Here is a 17,909-nt window from a genome sequence, read left to right on the forward strand (position 1 = left end):
CAAAAATAAATAAATCTTTAAAAAAAAAAAAAAACTACAGGTACAACTTTTTCAAAGGGAAAGGGGCCTGTCATCATGTTTTGTGTATGGTGGGATAATAAGTAGATTAGTAATAGGTCTCAAACAAGCACTTGAAAATTAATGTCTGGAATATTGGCAACTTGAATTTATTTTGAAATAATTGGGTAAAAGAGGAGAAGCAGCTAGTTTCTGACTTACGCGAAAGAAAAACTGGGCTCAAGACATTTGCAAGAATTGGAAGAACTGGGCAGAAAGAATAGGAGAAAAAATGTTGAGTATTAAGTTACTGTATACTTATTGTTGATGTAGGCTTTAAATTGGGTGGTTTTATCACTGCTCCCCTTAAAAGAATGTCTATTCTGGGGCATTTGACTAGATTGTTATGTTGCAGCCCAGAACCAGGTGATGATGTTCCTAAATTAAAATAGGGACAAAGCTGTAACAAAGAAAGGGAATTGATTTATGAGCAGTTTTGATGCAATTAAGATGTATGACTGTACAGAACTTGTTTAACAGGCACGGAGGCTAAGAAACCCTGAGAAAGTGTTTTTTTGCTTAGGAAAATTGGGGTATAGGCCAAATGGGGGAGAAGGTAAGAAGAGTTACCAGAGGAAGAGTGGCAAGCAGATAAGACAGGAGGAGTCAGAGTTCAAACTAGGGCTGTAGCAGTGATAAAGCTGAGACGGAACCCCTAGGGCACCAGGGAGGCCCAAGAACTCATTTCTTCTCAGCCTCCATTTGCTTGGGCATTTGTTTTTTTCTTGGGTTGTGATTTCCTGGCATGACAGTGTTTTTAGACAGAGGGTGAGCATCCTACTGTTGGAGGGACATATGCACCAGACTTTAGAGGGGGGCCACTGTCTTCATTGCTGTGGACCTTGCCTGTTACCATCGTTAAGATCATGATGCTAAGACACACAGCTTAGGAGATTTCAGTGGAGGCATCAGAGAAGGTCTAAGTCAGTAAGACCACAGGCTTGGAGTTGGACATGGGGTTGGATCTCATTTCTGTGAGTCTTAAGTGTGGTCTCAGGTGGGTTTTACCTTTGCTATGCTCTGCACCTCCATCAAATGAAGATGAATAATTTTGCTATGCAGAGGGCATTGTGAGCTTCAATTGTTATTGAAACGACCATGTACCAGACAGAAACACTGTCTCTTGTTCTCTTGTGATGCCAGAAAATAACACAAGGAAAAGAGCAAATGCCCAGTTAAATGGAGACTCTTGGGCCTCCCTGGTGCCCTAGGGGTTACGTCTCAGCTTTTTCACAGGGTCTTTTCATGCATCATCTCTCTCAATCCCCACAGCAAACATGAAGTAGTTTCTACTGTTATCTCTTTAGAAAATAAGACTAAGATTTAAAGAACTTGGGTTCTTTAAAGAACTTTCTGCAAGTCACCCCAGCTCAACAATGCAAGACTGGGATTCATGCCCTGGCCATTTCACTCCAAAGTTCAGGCTTTTATCCAATACTCCTTGGTTGCCTTAAGAACAAATTAACATAAAAGATGTACAGTGTCTGCTTCATTGTAGGTACTCACTGTAGTTATTTGTAACATTTACTACTGTATAACAGTTATTAAGCACATTTGATAGAGGAGAGGCAATGTGTTTTAGAATCCTACCAGTAGCTCTCTGACACTCTTTCTTTATACAGTGGAGATACCACTGAGAATGTAGTCAAAATCAACAGCGAAAGAGTCCTCAATGGGAGAACACCTGCTTGATAAGTATTGATGCGCACAATGACTTGCGTCCATTCTGAAACCAATGAGACTTTTGGTGATTATGTTTGACAATGGATACTCTTATCGCTTCCTTTCTGCTTCCTTCTTAGTATGGAAACCTAACTCTTGCTGAAGATACAGCCGTTGGGTCCACCATCTTAACCATCCAGGCTACTGATGAGGATGAGCCATTTACTGGGAGTTCTAACATCGTGTATCGTATCATAGAAGGAGACAGTGGGGGACGACTGGACGTTGAGACGGATCCCCAAACTAATGCTGGATATGTCATAATTAAAAAGGTCAAGCTCCCCTTTACTGGAATGTGTGTTTTTCATAGATTATCTATAAACAGAGGTGCTAAATTAATGGTGACACCTCAGGTGTGCTGATGGGACACCAGGAACACTGTCATTAGCTTCTGTTGAGTGAATGAAATCTCTCAGGGTTAAAAAAATGTAAGAATTTCCTCATGTTCTATGGAACATGTACATATTAACATGGTCAAAGCTCTGAGTCCTGCAGCAAGGATGGTTCCATGCCTTATTTTTGTGAGGTTTCTGCTGATCCTGGATTGAGAACAGCTACTCTAATAGTTTAAAAAGGTACTATTTTAAGGAAGTTAATCATCCCCAAATTAATTTTCCCTCTTTTCTCTATACAGCCTCTTGATTTTGAAGCAACAACTGTTCACAACATTGTCTTCCAAGCAGAAAATCCAGAGCCCCTGGTAGCTTCTGTAAAGTACAATGCCAGCTCTACTGCCAGATTCAAGCTTATTGTGACAGATGTGAATGAAGCACCCCAATTTTCCAATTATTTCTTCCTAGAAAAAGTCCCTGAGGATGTGCCAGTAGGTACCAAAGTGGGCAATGTGACTGCGTGGGATCCGGAACATCTGAACATAAGGTAGAAGATGGCACTGTTGGGCAGGCCTAGCTACAGCTGGGACCAAGGCTAGCAGGAGGAGGGAGAGCTGGGAGGGGCAGACCGCTCATTTAACCCCAGGGCTTCCCCCTAAGAAAGCAGTCAGTGATCTGAAGCTGTGTGTAGTGCATGTTAACTTGACCCTTGAGGGCTTGGGGGGTGGGGGGCAGGCAGCAGGATGGTGGTATGCCAATGAGCATTCAGGCTCAAGCAAGTAGGAAGCACATCAGTTTTCATTTAAGCTCTTATTGCAGGTCCTAGTTGAGTGTCATCGAGTTGGGTGCTGGGGCGCAGATTGGGCTGCCCAAAGACAAGCCCTATATTTGAACAAGTCATAGGGACTGGGGTGTGGGAAAGAGATCAGCCCCTAGGCAGACTGGAGTTCTACACACAGAGAATGAGGCAAAAACCCAACTGGAGACACACGAGTATTCAACAGGGACAAGGGAAACTTCTCCATACAGGGTCCTGCAGGACCCATAGGATTGGTGCTGTAGCTTCCTGAGAGCAGGCTGGGGCAACGAAACTTATAAGCTAGTTCTTAGGCCAAGAAGGTGAAACAAAAATGTACATTTTTCCATCTTAGCAATTCCCTATCTTTTTTCCCCAGTGCAATATGAGTGACAAACTTGCCTTAAAAATGAGCAATGATAATTACTTTGCCCCAAATACATATTTTTCAATAGCTGCCCACACCTTTATGATCATAGTTAATATGCATATAGAGAGGATTGAATCCAAATCTTCTGCTTTTATTGCAGAACACTAGTCTATGGCAGGACAAATACTTCAGTATGACTTAAACCAGTGTACACAGTTATGAATTAAACCAGTGTATACAGTTATGAATGACAAAGTAAGCAAATTCTTAAATTTCTCTCCACATTTGAGGGCAGTTTTGTCTCCCAGGGAGCTGTGAGTTAGGCACTTGGAATCAGTGCCAAGACCTTTTACATAGTGTCAAGGAAGAAAGTTCTTTCTTACTGTTTTACTTGACCCCTTTCCACAGTTTCATAGACAAAAAGAACAGCAGGGAATAGGTATGGCTTAGGGAAGCCATTACTCTATCTCAGTCATGAGTTTTGATGGGCTTATAACTGTACAATCCTTTGTCTAATCAATGTCCTGCACCCTTGCAGAGAATGCTATAAAAATCAATAGTCAAAGACTAGTTAATAAGAATTGGAGTTTATGAGAGGGCAAGACAAAGGCACTGAAGAAAATTTCTCAAATAGACTAAGAAGAGATTCTATTACATTGAGACCTGAAAGATGAGGAAGAGGGCTAAGAAGGGGAATGTCTGGTAAGGAACAGTCCTGGAAGACAGATGAAATAAGTGTTTTGAGAGTGAAAGGTACTTAATAGTACTTAATAAAACTTCAGAAGTTAATCACAAGTCAGTTAAGAGTTAAGGATGATTCTAAAGTTTTCGACCCGACAAGTTCATTCTCTCTCTCAGTTCCATAAACTTAGAAACCATTGGCACCAAATGGATCATAACTCAATCTACCAACATGTTTTAGAGACTCTTTCATTGGAATGTATCTAGAGCATAAATGCTTCTCACCAGTTCACATGGTCTGGGCCACCATAATCTCTTTTCTGTCTTTGTCCCTGCTACTCCTTCGCCACTCTGAATCGATTCACTTTAATCAGAGAGGTCCTTTGAAAATTTAAATGAGGTCATGCGATTCTATCAAAAAATCTCCAGAACATCCCCATCTAACTCAGTATGAAGTCTCACCAGTACATAAGATTTCCTTTTCCTTACCAGAATATACAACCTAACATCATGCTTGGTATACAGAATATGTAAGTACATTAGAAAAAAATTGATTTGACATACTAACACATGCATCTTTATTCTCTTACTCCTGGACATAAAGCTTGTTTCCTGCATAGTATGGAAAATGTTCTGACTATATACATACATATAATTTTTCACTACTATTAAATTGTTTACCTGGGGAAAATTTCCAGAGGTGAGTTTTTAGACTCTTTGGTCTAAAGGTGTGGGCAACCTTGCAGCAATAGTGAGTTGCATTCCAGCCCTACATTGACTGTACCAGTGGATTTTACTGTGAATCTAGTCTTGTCTAGACTTTGTCTTTAACATACCCACTGAGTTCCAATGAAACCACAAATGTGATTGTGTTCCTACTTAACACCACTGCTTCCCATGATCTGGTTCTTTCTGATCTCTCTAGCCTCATCTTTTGTCATCCACTGTTTCCCAGTATCCCAAAAGGGCTTTTGGGATACTGCTGGGAAGTCTGACTATTCACTCACCAAAATGTTCCTTGACCTCTTCTTGAAGCCTCCTCCCTGGTCTTGTTTGTCTTTAACATTCACTCATTTAGAAAGACTTCTCTGATTACCACAAATGTCCTTAGAATCCCATAGGGGCCACTTCCATTGTTATTTGTCACATTTTAAAAAAACTATGTCCCCTCCACTGGCCTATAAAAGCCCTTTTTTTGAATTTCGGCCCACTACCAGATGTTTGCTAAGCACTCAACAGGTTTTTGTTGAATGGTTGGTTGTGAGAACTCACTTTGCCACCAATAGGCTCTGTGAACCCACAAATTCACACATGTCTACCACTGGGTGGTCAGGTTTCCTTAAAGTGGGGTGCTTTGCTAATCTGTTTTAAAAGATTCTTCCCTGATATCTTAATTGAAATTCTTTGATTGCCAGAAAGGTTCCTTCTCCCCACCCCCAGAGTTTGACTATATATTTTCTACTAAAACAGGTATAATTCTTTAGGATAAAGAAATCCTCCCTTTGAAGACAGATGCTATGCAAATGACAGTGCCGATATAAAAGTGAAACATAACTATTAAAAACTATTCACATATTCATGTAGAATGATTTTTTTTTTCTCTTTTCACTTTCGGAAGCTATTCACTGACAGGCGACACAAGAGGTTGGCTCAGAATTGACTCCAAGACTGGAGAGATCTTTAGTGTGGCATCACTGGATAGGGAAACTGAAAGTCTATACCGAGTACAAGTGGTGGCTTCTGAAGTAGGTAAGTGAACAAAAAACCCCACCAAAATTATTAGAGGCTTCATCAGTGGGAGGGAAGGCTCAGAGAGGGTGGTGTTGGGCAACTCAGTTTCCAACAGAAGGATGGGTAGGCTTCCTTCACCACAAGCAGTTCTCAGCACCAAAGTGAATTACTGGATGCACTGTGGTGCCTATCTCCAGATAGATGGTGTCAGATTCCACAGGACGGGTTCATTTTTTTTTTTTGTACTCAGCTTGCAAGCTGCACTTGATTATCTTACCTGCTGGCTACAGAAGGGAGGTCCCCCAAAGCTCTCCTCAGGTTTCAAGTGTCCATCACAACCCCAGATCATTATCTGCACATCTGATTGGCTTTGAATCAGGTTCCCAGGACACCCACCTCAGGCTCAACAGGTTTGCCATCAACTCACGAAACCCATTTACTTTTACTAGATCACTGATTTATTATAATGAATATTTTGGTTTTCTGGATGACTAAAATCACCTTCCTGCCCATTAAGGGTGGCCTAGATATCAGGGGTTCTGTTCACTGGTTGTAGGGGCTACAGATTACAGGAAGCCTCCCCTATCAAGTCCCCTTCCTTCATAGTAGCTGAAGGCTTCTCCTGGGTGCAGGGTTAGGCCACTGCCTACTGACTTATGCCACTAATGCGCCTTCATCCTCACAGCACCTCAGGGATGATTCCTTCTGAAACAGAAAATGTTATGCAATGTTTAACTTTGATATGTGCCAGAATCATCCAGGAAATGTATTCAATACAGATGCTAGAGGATCTGTGTTTTGATGAAGTAGGGTAAATTTTTAGAAAGAAAGATTATTAAGTCAAGGGTGTTTGAAACATCCTTTTATAATCTCTGCACCTCATTCACTTAAAGTACTGACATATGTTGCCCATTGTTTGAGTGGAAATAAAAAAATGTTAAAGATAAACTCATAGCCAAATAGCATGCTTACCAGTGATAAGGCTGGTAATTAAAACATTGAGTTTCTTTGCATTTAAATGGAATTTTCCAAATTAGAGAAGGAATTCTGTTGCTCTTATACTAACCAGAGGCTATAATTAAATAGCAAATATAGCTGCATGGTTTACTAAAAATAAAAATTCAATAAATTATTACTAAATACAGTTTTAGGCCAAAAAATAAACTTTTAAAATGTGAGATCTGGGGTCAGGAGGTAGAATGGCGGACATTCCAGTAGGTAGGAATCAAAAATAGTCTCTGCATGTGTAATGATTGAAAATAAAAGCACCACAAATTAAACCAGTGAGGCCGGAAGTATGAGCCAAATTTGGAATGGACATATGAGAGCAGCGGGCCTTGCTGAGTCGGGTCAGGGAAGGCCTCAGTCTCCACTGCCTGCTTCCCGTTAAGCACATTACACTATCACATTGTACACATTTAACTCTTGATTTAAAAACTCCCTATGAATCAGCAGACATTTTCCAGCGAGGCATTTGTGTTATGCATACCCCTACAACATATTCCACTCTGGATGTGTGCCCTAAAGACCTCTGAGTTTAGAAATTTCAAGAATCAAAACCAAGGTCCAAAAATCTGTTCCATCTGTAGTTGGAACTGAAACAATGCAGAGAGCTGAAGTGACTTCAAGAGCACAGAAGCTTTTCCTCCTTTAAGAATAGATTTGAGAAGAAAGAAAGTAGTTTACTGGAATTGAAGCAGGTGGGACTCAAATTTTAGAAACAAGCATCTAGGATTGATATCAGAATGGTTATAGTCAGTGGCATTCCCAGCCCATTTTAAGCCCTCAGTGTCACAATTATTCCTCACTCAGCATTATGCAATATGCTGTAATTGACAATGTTTTGGGTGAGGAAAAGAAGGCGGTGAGAAGATAAGTAACTTGCTCACCATCATGCGGCTGTCAACCACTGAAGCTACACATCTAGATTTCTCACCACTCACTATCACAGTAAGTCTCTTGCTCATCCCATTATTGTCATCTGAGAGCACCAAAAGAAGGGATCCTCAAAGCCACAAACTTTATAGCTGAAATGAGGCTCTGAAAAACTTAATGAAGATTCCTACTTCATTTTTGAAGTGCAGTGGAGGTTGTGGAATCTACAGTCAGGCCATCCCTACTGCCCTGCGACCTTGGCCAAACCCCACAAGTTCTGAGCCTCAGCCTTCACCTATAAACATGTATTGGTTATTTCAAAGTACTCTACCTATAACAGCACACAAACTACGGCTTTTTAACCTAAGGAAGACAGGTTTGGTTTTTAAAACTTGCTTTCTTTCAGTATGTTTGAATGGTACATTGTTTTTAAAGAAACTGTCCTTTCTTTTTGAGAGAACAATGCTTTGATTATTTCATTCCTTAGGTGGCCCTTTGAGCTCACAAGTGGAATTCCAGCTGGCCCTTCAGGATGTGAATGACAACCCCCCACGACTGATCAAGGACTACCACGGCTTGTTGATCCTCTGCCATCCCCTTAAAGAACGTGGACATGTCATTTTTGAGGCCACAGATGATGACTTGCAGCCATACAGGGGTCCACGGTTTACATTTTTCTTTGGCAAAGACAGCTTTAATGAAAATTGGGAACTCTCCAAACTCAATGGTGAGTTGTGAAAAATGCACGGGACAAGCACTGCTGGATGATGAAACATGTTTTTGCCTTGGTGGGCTGGCAGCGGGCAACAGGGTGCTTTCTCCCATGCTACTGTGAGCCAGCTTATGAATTGGAAACTTGCACAGTGAAGCTAACTGCCCACAGGAGAGAGAGCTCCAGGCTTTGGAGAGATTAACACACAGCATCCTTTTTAGTGTAGAGGAATAGCTGGACAATCTGAGCAACATTTCCAAATTTTCAGTGAAAAAAAGTTTCATAAGAAAAAGCTCTATTGAATTACTGAAATAGTTGCTATGCCCTAAAATGCATAACTTTACAAAAACTGATATATGTATACACCACTGAAGCCATCAGCCGAAAATGAAGACTCATGGGTTGTTAAGATGTGGTTTAGTTTCCAAATATTTGGAAATTTCCTTTATCTTTTTGTTTACTGATTTCTTAGTTAATTCCATAGTAGCTAGAGAACAAATAATTAGAATACTTAAAGATATTTCTTTACTATTCTAGATTATATTCAAGGGAACAAAGAAACAATTAAGTGTCTTTTTCTCTGGATACTTGAGATTTTCTCTTTATTACTAGTTGTAAGCGATTTGATTATGTACCTTGGCACAGTTTTCGTTTACGTTTCTCCTTTCTGATCTTCTTGGATCTGAGGATTAGTTTCATCTAACTTGGGGAAGTCAGCAGTTAGAAAAGAGATTTGAAGAAATATCTAATTTCTTTTTACAGCAACTTCATAAAAATAATTTTGGTAACAATGGTAACTATTTTCAATTCTACAGAGAAATCATGAATTGAGAACTTACAAAGGGAACTTAAATATTTAGCCCTTTTAAAGATTATGTTAGGTATACATGGAGTGATACTAGAGTAATTTAACTATACTTATGTCAAATGATGTATGAGGCAAAGATGAGCTTCATTCCTACTGGTACAGTTATATTTTCATTCATATCCCTTCACCCTCCATCCCCCCCAATCTGACAGGAACTCATGCCACTCTCTCCACCAAACACACAAACTTTGAGGAGAAAGTTTATGATGTCGAGGTCCGCATCAGTGATGGTGGCCAACCCCCCTTGGATGGGACAGTTTATGTACCAGGTGGGTATTTTGATGTAGACCACCTTGAGTAGTTTGAGAATTCTTATTTTTGCTATGAGGTTCTGCTAGTGTTTGCTTCAAAATGTATCCTACTAAAATACTGTTTTGTTTTTCAGTTACTTTTTGCAAGTGTGAATCGGCTGGAAGTTGTTACCGGCCAACAGGTAACCAAGAAGGGATGCCCACAGTGGGTATAGCAGTTGGTGTACTCCTGACCACCTTTTTGGTCATTGGTGAGTATTATTTCTAGATTCAAGGATTCCTGTCCTGGGCTTTGGAGACATGAGCTCATCGATGTGTCTATCTGCATGGGCTGGTGGTTCTCCTGAATTTTCGGATCTCTGTAGAATTGTGGAAGCTTCATATCCTATTTCTTCGAATTGCAGCTGGGATTATGAGTTTTTCTGCTTCCTCCTACAAAATTACTGTTAGGTTACTTTTCTTAAAGGTACACCCTAAGATAACCCCTTTCTCATATTGGTCTGATTTATACTACACCTTTGGTGCTAAAATGTTCACTGTAATTTTGTAGAGTTCAGAGGGTGGGAGAAACCACAAGAACTCGGTAGACTACTCAAGCTGGAGGCCCTAATGAAGGCACTAAAGAAAATGTTATCTTTGGTGTAGACGCAAATGTAAGCTTGGGTAAACTTGTTTACCAACAGGCTTTTGGTTACGCTGATTGTGTAAAGTTTAGGAACTCTGTCAAATGCTCTACTTTAGAGTAGTATAAGCCCCTGTATTCCCTGATAAAGACCCAGCAATAGCCACTAATGTAGACACAATTTGGAACTTGATATATACTAGCAAGAAGATAGGTGATAAACTCCAAGAAAGCCAATGCCTAGAGTCCCTTAGTTACCAGGACAATGACACTTTGTTGAATTGCATACAAAATGAAGTGAAATGAGTCACTTTCTCCTATTTCCTTTATAAAGTCCAGTGTATGACTTTATAAATGAATCTTACAGTATATTACATTTCAAGATTCCATTCCATTATTTGACTCTGACTTTTCTCTTTTAGGTATAATTTTAACAGTTGTGTTTGTGCGACTAAAGAAAGGTGGTGATGATGATCCGAAACTTGATCCAAAACCTGAAACACAACCTCTAAGAAGTTGAAAAGGAATGCTTGAGTTTATATAGCAAATCCTATTCCAGCAACAGCCATTTTAATCCCATCATTTAAAATTTTATCCAACACAAGCACTATACTTTTTTAGATATTCCTATATTGCCCTTTAGTATTTTATTATTAGATATTTTATGCGATAGATATTAGGGCTATTTTTCATTTTCTCATGACACATTCCCCCTTTGCAAAAGCTTAGATGTTTGGCTTTTGATAAATATCTATGCTTTTTTTCCCCCTTTGGGGAAAATGGACAGTTTCATCTACCCATTTTTTTTTTAAATCAGAGTTTTATCAGTTGTTTATCACAGAACTTTCTGAACTCCATTTGTGCTTTTTCTGCACCTATCTTGTGTCCTCTTCCTTGTGTATCCTTTGATATTTCAGTATTTTTAAGACATTTGTTGAATAAAATAAGGTAAAGTATAAAGAAAAAAGTAAGAACAGGATTCCTTTAGTTTGATGTTATTAGCCTTTTTTTTTTTTTTTAATCTGAGGTTCATGCTGACCTGTTGGGTTTTTTCCTCTTAAGAGTAGCATAGACATAGTTCATCCAGCTATGCCATGGAAACCAATGGGACATACATGCTGAGCATGTTTCCTTTGTGTGTATACACAAGTGGTTTTGGTTGTTACCATTGAGTGGTTCCAGGTCGGTACACTAGTACTGGTCCAAGGTATTAAAAACATTTAGTAGGTTGGTCAAGATGGTAGTATAGGTTAACCCTGAGCTACCTGATCCTATAGACAAACCAACTCTATAGCTACATTTGAAACAGGTTCTTCTGAAAAAGTACACAAACACTAACTGAAAAATCTCCCTGTAACAAGTGATGAAAGCACCCAATGGAAATGGGGATGCATTCTCAACAGCTTCAGAGCCCCAGGTCTCTGACCCTTGCTTGTTTTACCTCCTTGCTAGTCCCTCAAACAAATAGGAAAGCCACAGATCCTCCACCAGTCAAGCACCAACGAAACAGACCCACTACCCTGCTCTAGTGCTCAACCCGGAGAGTGGCCCAGGGCAGTTTCTGCCCCTCTCCTATTTCATAGTCAACAAATGTTCCCTGCTTGAATTGGTGGTCAATCTCTAATTTCTGCTTTATCAATAAAGTCAGACAAGCACTCTAGCACCTCCATATACATCTCCCCCACCCTTGTCTGAAGACCTACAAGTGGGAGCGAGCTCCCAAACAAGGAGCTTCTCACTGAGGAGTGATGGGTTTATGCCCCATAGCAGGCATCCAATCCTAGGGACCTGTACCACAGAGGTGTCCCCCCAAGGTCTGACTTTCAAAACCAATGAGATGTTTGCTCAGGAGACTCAAATGGACAGCCTGACTTGAAAGGGCCATTGCACAGATTCACCCTGGGATTCAGTACAAAAGTGGTGATTTGGAAGTACCCAGACCACATATGAAGATTTTTTTTTCTTTTTTAGCTCATCTTAAAGTTTTTGTCAGAGGCAAGGGGAACTGAGGGAATTTGCTTTGTGGACAGTAGTGCTGGCAGGTGCCATATTTGATCTTGCACTTTACCTTGCTTGCTATTGTGTTGGCAGGTGCTATTTTCAAGCTCCACAGACCCCATTAGAGCCAGTACTTTGCCTCTGTGTTCCTTGCAGCTCCACAGAAACCACTAGCTTTGCTCTGCTTTGTGACCACCATAACTCTGTTCACACCAGAGAGTCTGAGTAGTTCACACAGAGGATGTCATGGGGTTGCCCAGCTCTGGTCACTAGGAGCTAGCATTTCTGGGTCCCACCGGGCTGAGATATTCAGACCCTCTTGCATTCTACCACCAACAATTATGACACACTTTGATGATAAAATGTCAAATGTGAAAGATGTAGAAAAATCTTAAAATCAGCAAGAGGGAATCAACATGTCACATGGAACTCTCCCAAAAGGCTTTCAGCAGGTTTTCATAAGAGGTTTTGCAGGCCAGAAAGGAGTATTATGGTATATTTAAAGTGCTGAGAGGAAGAAATTTACAGTCAAGTTCTTTACCTGACAAAATTATCTTTCTAATTCTGAGTGATAGTGTTTTCTAGATAAACAAACCTAAAAGAATTTACCTAAAATGACTTCACAAGAAATATTAAAGAGTGTTCTTTAGGCTGAAAAGAAATAGAACTAAGCTGGAACAAGAAAACAAGAGAGAAAAAATAGCTCACTGGTAAAGGCAAATAGTAAAGGCAGTATATAAATCACTTATAAAACTAACGAAGCCAATAAACTAAGATGCACACACACCAGAAAGGAAATGAACTGTGACATTAAAAATACTAAACATGGAAGGCAAAGTAAAAATATACAATTTTAGAGTGACTTCAAAATTAGATTGCTATCAACTTAAAATAGAATGCTAGGTAAGTACATTATTAGTTGAACTTTATGGTAACCACAAAGCAAAAAAGTATAGTTGAAAAGAAAAAGGAATTTAAATATAACACTAAAGAAAATTACCAAACCATAAGGGAAGAGAAAAAGGAACAAAGAGTTAAAAAAAAATACCAGAAAGTGATTTTAAATGCAACTTATACATACCACGAATAAGCTCTTTAAACATAACTGGTCTAAATTCTTCAGTCAAAATAAAGAATAGCCACATAGATAAAAGAAAACAACCAAAACATCAAGACTCATCTACATGTTGTTTACAAGTGACTCATTTGGACGTAAAGACAGACTAGAAGTGTAGGGTAGGAAAAACATTCCATATTAATGGAGGTGAAAAGAAAGGAGTCATTCTTACCTATGACAACATTGACTTTAAAAACAACCAAAATGAAAGGCAATGCATACTGATAAATATTTACAACTGTTATATCTTAAGTATCCAATTTAGGAACACCTAAATGCAAAGCACACACGAACAGGCCTAAAGGGAAAAATTAACAATAATACAATAATGTAGTGGATTTGTTCATAGCTATGCTATTAAAATCATCTAGGCAGCAGAGAACAAGGATATCAGCTGTAAATGTTATACTAGACCAAATGGACTTAATACAGATCCAGAACATTTCATCCCAAAGCAGCAGACAGTCTTCTCCAGTACATTCTTCAGAATAGACCACATACTGTACCACAAAAACAAATCTCAATACATTTAAGAAGACTGAAATCATATAAAAAATGTTTTTTCAAGAGAAACACATGTCTTTTGCAGCAACTTGGATGGAGCTGGAAAAGATCATGCTTAGTGTGATAAGCCAGAAAGAGAAAGAAAAATACCAGATGGTTTCACTCATAGCAGGAGTATAATGGACCAGGCGAGAAAATAACAAAAATAATGAACAACCATATACCAGAGACATTTTGTGGGGGTGGAGTGGGGAATGGGATCAAAAATGGGGGGTTGGGGAGGGAAGTGCACGGGATTATGGTGATGGCACACGGGTGACTTGGTGATGGGAAACCCACGGGGATTACAATTGAGATGGAAAAAAATATGTACAAAATGATGTAAAAATAAACTGTTATAAAATTTTTTTTTCTGGCCACAATGGTAAGAAGCTAGAAATCAAATTACAAGAAGAAAACCAGAAAAATTATAAATATGTGGAGATTAAACATATACTATCAGACAACTGGTCAACTAAAAACATCAAATAAAAAATAAACTTGAGGCATATGAAAATGGAAATTCAATATACCAACGATCTATGGGATGCAGCAAAAGAGGTTCTAAGAGGCAATTTCATAGTGATACAGGCCTACTTTCAGAAATGAGAAAAATCTCAAAAAAGTTAACACCCTCCCTAAAGTGACAGTGAAAAGAAAAACAGATGAAGTCAAATTTAGTAGGAGAAAGGAAATACAGGTCTAAGTGGAAATAAATGGAGACTAAGAAAGACAATAAAAGGGATCAATGAGATTAAGAGCTGGTTATTTGAAAATATAAACAAAATTAAAAAACAACTACCCAAACTCATCAAGGAAAAAAAGGGTACAAACAAGTAAAATCAGAAACATAATAGCCCTTCACTAGCAAATGGCAGAATATGGAGGTTTTGATTAAAACTCTCCCTTAAACAAAGAAAAAACTAAATTTTGCTCACAGGAACCATTACCAGTTCATCACTGGCTATGGGGAACTAACCCAAAAATAGTTTGTACAAGGTTGGTGGTACATGGGGAGGGGTGTGTGGAGTACTGAGAAGCAAATTTCGTGCTAGACTCACTAAGAAAAAAGGGGAGGAACATCTGATAAATAGAAACCCAAGAAGTGAAGTTCCAGCAGACATTTCATAAGCGATTTCTATGAATATCTACACTCGATCATACTGATCTTAAGAGATTACTATGAACATCTACATGCCAGCAAATTGAACAGCCTACATGATGTGGACAAATTCTTAGATATTTATAATCTTCAGATTGAATCAGGAAAAAAGCCAGAATGCCTGAACAGAGCTACTACAAGAAATTGGTGCAGTAATCTCTCAAAAAGTGAAAGCAGATGGTTTAACTAATGAGCTCTACCAAATGTTCAAAGATGAATACTCATCCTTCTCAAACTCTTTCAAAATTTTAAGAAGGAATACTTTCAAAACAATCTATAAGGCCAGCATCACTGATATCAATAGCAAAGATATCACACACACAAAAAGAAAATTACAGGCCAATATACCTCATAAACATACATGTAAAAATACCAAACTAAGTCCTTGCAAATTTAACAATATATCAAAAGAATATATAGCATGATCAAATAGTGTTTACTCCAAAAACACCAGGATGACTCAAAATCTGAAAAAAATCAATATAATTCACAGCAACTAAAAGAAAGATAGAAATCCTATGATGGCATCAATAAATGCAGAGAAGGCATTTGATAAGACTCAACATCTATTTATGATAAACCCTTCCCACACCAAAACTTGGCATAGATGGAATAAATCTCAAGTATATATAATAGGTATTATATATATAACATATATATAAAGGTTTTATATATATAAATAGCTCACAGCTAAGATGATACTCAACAGTGAAAGACTGAATGATTTTCTTCTAAGATCTGCTACAAGACAAAGATGCTTTCACCATTACTAGTCAACATAGTTGGAAGTCTTAGAGCAATTAGGCAAGAGAAGTTACTAAACAATCCAAACTGGGAAAGAAGTAAAATTGTTAGCATTTGCAGATGACACGATAATCTATAGAAAAGCCTTAGAAGTCCACTAAAAATTGATTGAAATAAAAACAATAAAATGGCAGGTTATAAAATTCACAAAAATGTTTCTATATGCAAAAGAATGGAGTCATTAGGAAAACAATTCCATTTACAATCACATAAATAAAGGAACACCTAGGAGTAAACTTAACAAAGGAGGTGAAGGACTGATATAAAGGAAACTATAACATTGTGAAAGGAAATAGAGAAGACACCAAAAAAATGGAAAGAGTCTCTGCTTATGGATTGGGAGAATTAACATTGTTAAAATGTTCATCTTACCTAATGCACTATACAGATCAAAGCACCTCCCTATCAAGACTCCAATGGAATTTAAAAAAAAAAAAAAGAACAAAACCATATGGAAACACAAAAATTCCAAATAACCAAACATATACAGACAAAAAAAGGCAAGGAGAGGTGTATCACACTTTCAGACTGCAAAGTATATGACAAAGTTTAGTAACCAAAACAGTTTGTTACTGGAGCAAAATCAGAAACACAGACAGTGGAATACAATTGAGAACCCAGAGATAAACCCACATAATGAGACATTAATCTATGTCTAATTGGACCATAGGTGAAGAAAGAGAAGTTTTTTAAATGGTTTTGGGAGACTAGGACAGTCACTTTAAAAAAAAAAAAAAGTGAGGTTAGGTCATTACTTAACTCTATACACAAAATTAATTTGAAATGGGTCAAAGACATAATATAAAACCTGAAAACATACATAAAGTATATGTGATACACTGTTGGATATCAACTGCAGAGGTATATTGGGCGATGCAACTCCAACAGTAAGGGAAGCAAAACAAAAAATTAACAAATGGGATTATATTAAACTATATATATCAAAAGAAACCAAAAAGGCAACCTATGGAGTAGGAGAAGAAATTCGCACATTACATATCCAAAGAGCTAATTTCCACAAAATAACAATAAAAAAAAAGCCAATCCAAAAATGGACAAAAACATCAGTAGACACCTCTCCAAAAAATACACACAGAGCACCACATACTTGTACAATTGCTCAGTATCATTTAGAGAGAAATGCAAGTCAGAGCCACAGTGAGATCTCACCTCATCCCTGTGAGGATGGCCTGTGTCAAAAAGATTGGAAACGCCACACGTTGGTGAGGAAGTGGAGAAAAAGGAATATTCACCCACTGTTGACAGAATATAAATGGTGCAGCCTCTGGGAAAACAGTATGGAGCATCCTCAAAACAAACAAAAACTCAGGAAACACCAGCAATCCCACTTCTAGCTATTTCTAGAGAATGCAAAAACACTAATTTGAAAAGGTTTATGCACACCCATGTTCACAGTAGCATTATTCACAGAGCTTAGTCATGCAACTAATCTAGACACTGGCACTGACAGCCAGGTGAAATGGCGGCATGTACATGCGGTGGGACAGTACTGATTAGAAAAGATGAGGTTGTGCCTTTTAGGGCAAAACACTTAAGTGAAGTAAGTCAGAGAGTGGAAGGCAGTTGCCAGGAGGTTTCATTCATTTGAGAAATACAAATGACTAAAGAGAACAAACTAGCAAACTATTTTTAAAAATCATTCTTAGACGCTGAAAAATATAGCAAACACCAGAAAGAATGAGGAGGTGGGAAGAGGGTCTGGAGTGAAGGTGACAGGCTCCTGGCTCTGGAGCTTTGGTGGAGGGTGAGGGAGGCCAGGTGCACATGTGCTGTACTTCCCAAACGGCATCATTGGGTAGGTGATGAGAAATCAGTACATTTGAAAATAATCATATGTCTAAACCTAAACAATTTAGTTTTTATGATTTATTATAAGAGATCTTACAACTGATAAAACAGACACAAAATGCAGTTATGAACAATGACATAGCAACAAATTACATAACTGGGGGGAAAAAAAGGATAAATTTCTAGAACCGTGCAATATTTCAAGACTGAAACAGGGATCACTTGCATCACCACAGATGCGTTTGTCAAAAATTACTCTAAAAATAAATGTTTGTGTAAAGTGATCCTCCCATACTTGTGCTTGGAAAGCAGAACATCGAAAGGGATATTACTGGCCATTAAAATAAGAAGAGTATTTTAAAAAATAATAAGAAGAAGAAGGGTATTTTAATTACATAAGCAATTCCCATCTATTCCTTTGCTATTTTTTTTACATACAAGATGGTACAAACTCCAGTT

The 17,909-nt window shown here is 38.4% G+C and overlaps 1 protein-coding gene across 1 annotated transcript in view; it reads left to right on the forward strand.

The window, feature by feature from the left end:
- The window catches only part of CDH17 (cadherin 17, LI cadherin (liver-intestine)), a 29,669-nt gene extending 19,132 nt beyond the window's left edge, over window positions 1-10,537 (forward strand). Inside the window, exons 11-17 of the mRNA XM_004679729.2 lie at window positions 1,860-2,051; window positions 2,414-2,658; window positions 5,577-5,707; window positions 8,052-8,291; window positions 9,297-9,413; window positions 9,530-9,646; window positions 10,440-10,537. Of these exons, the coding sequence (XP_004679786.1) occupies window positions 1,860-2,051; window positions 2,414-2,658; window positions 5,577-5,707; window positions 8,052-8,291; window positions 9,297-9,413; window positions 9,530-9,646; window positions 10,440-10,537 (1,140 nt within the window). The remainder of the gene's footprint in view (window positions 1-1,859; window positions 2,052-2,413; window positions 2,659-5,576; window positions 5,708-8,051; window positions 8,292-9,296; window positions 9,414-9,529; window positions 9,647-10,439) is intronic.
- Window positions 10,538-17,909: the final 7,372 nt, after the last annotated feature.

This window comes from Condylura cristata, unplaced genomic scaffold (assembly GCF_000260355.1).
Source record: "Condylura cristata isolate star-nosed mole 26May11 unplaced genomic scaffold, ConCri1.0 scaffold00009, whole genome shotgun sequence".
NCBI classification, from domain to species: Eukaryota; Metazoa; Chordata; class Mammalia; order Eulipotyphla; family Talpidae; genus Condylura; species Condylura cristata.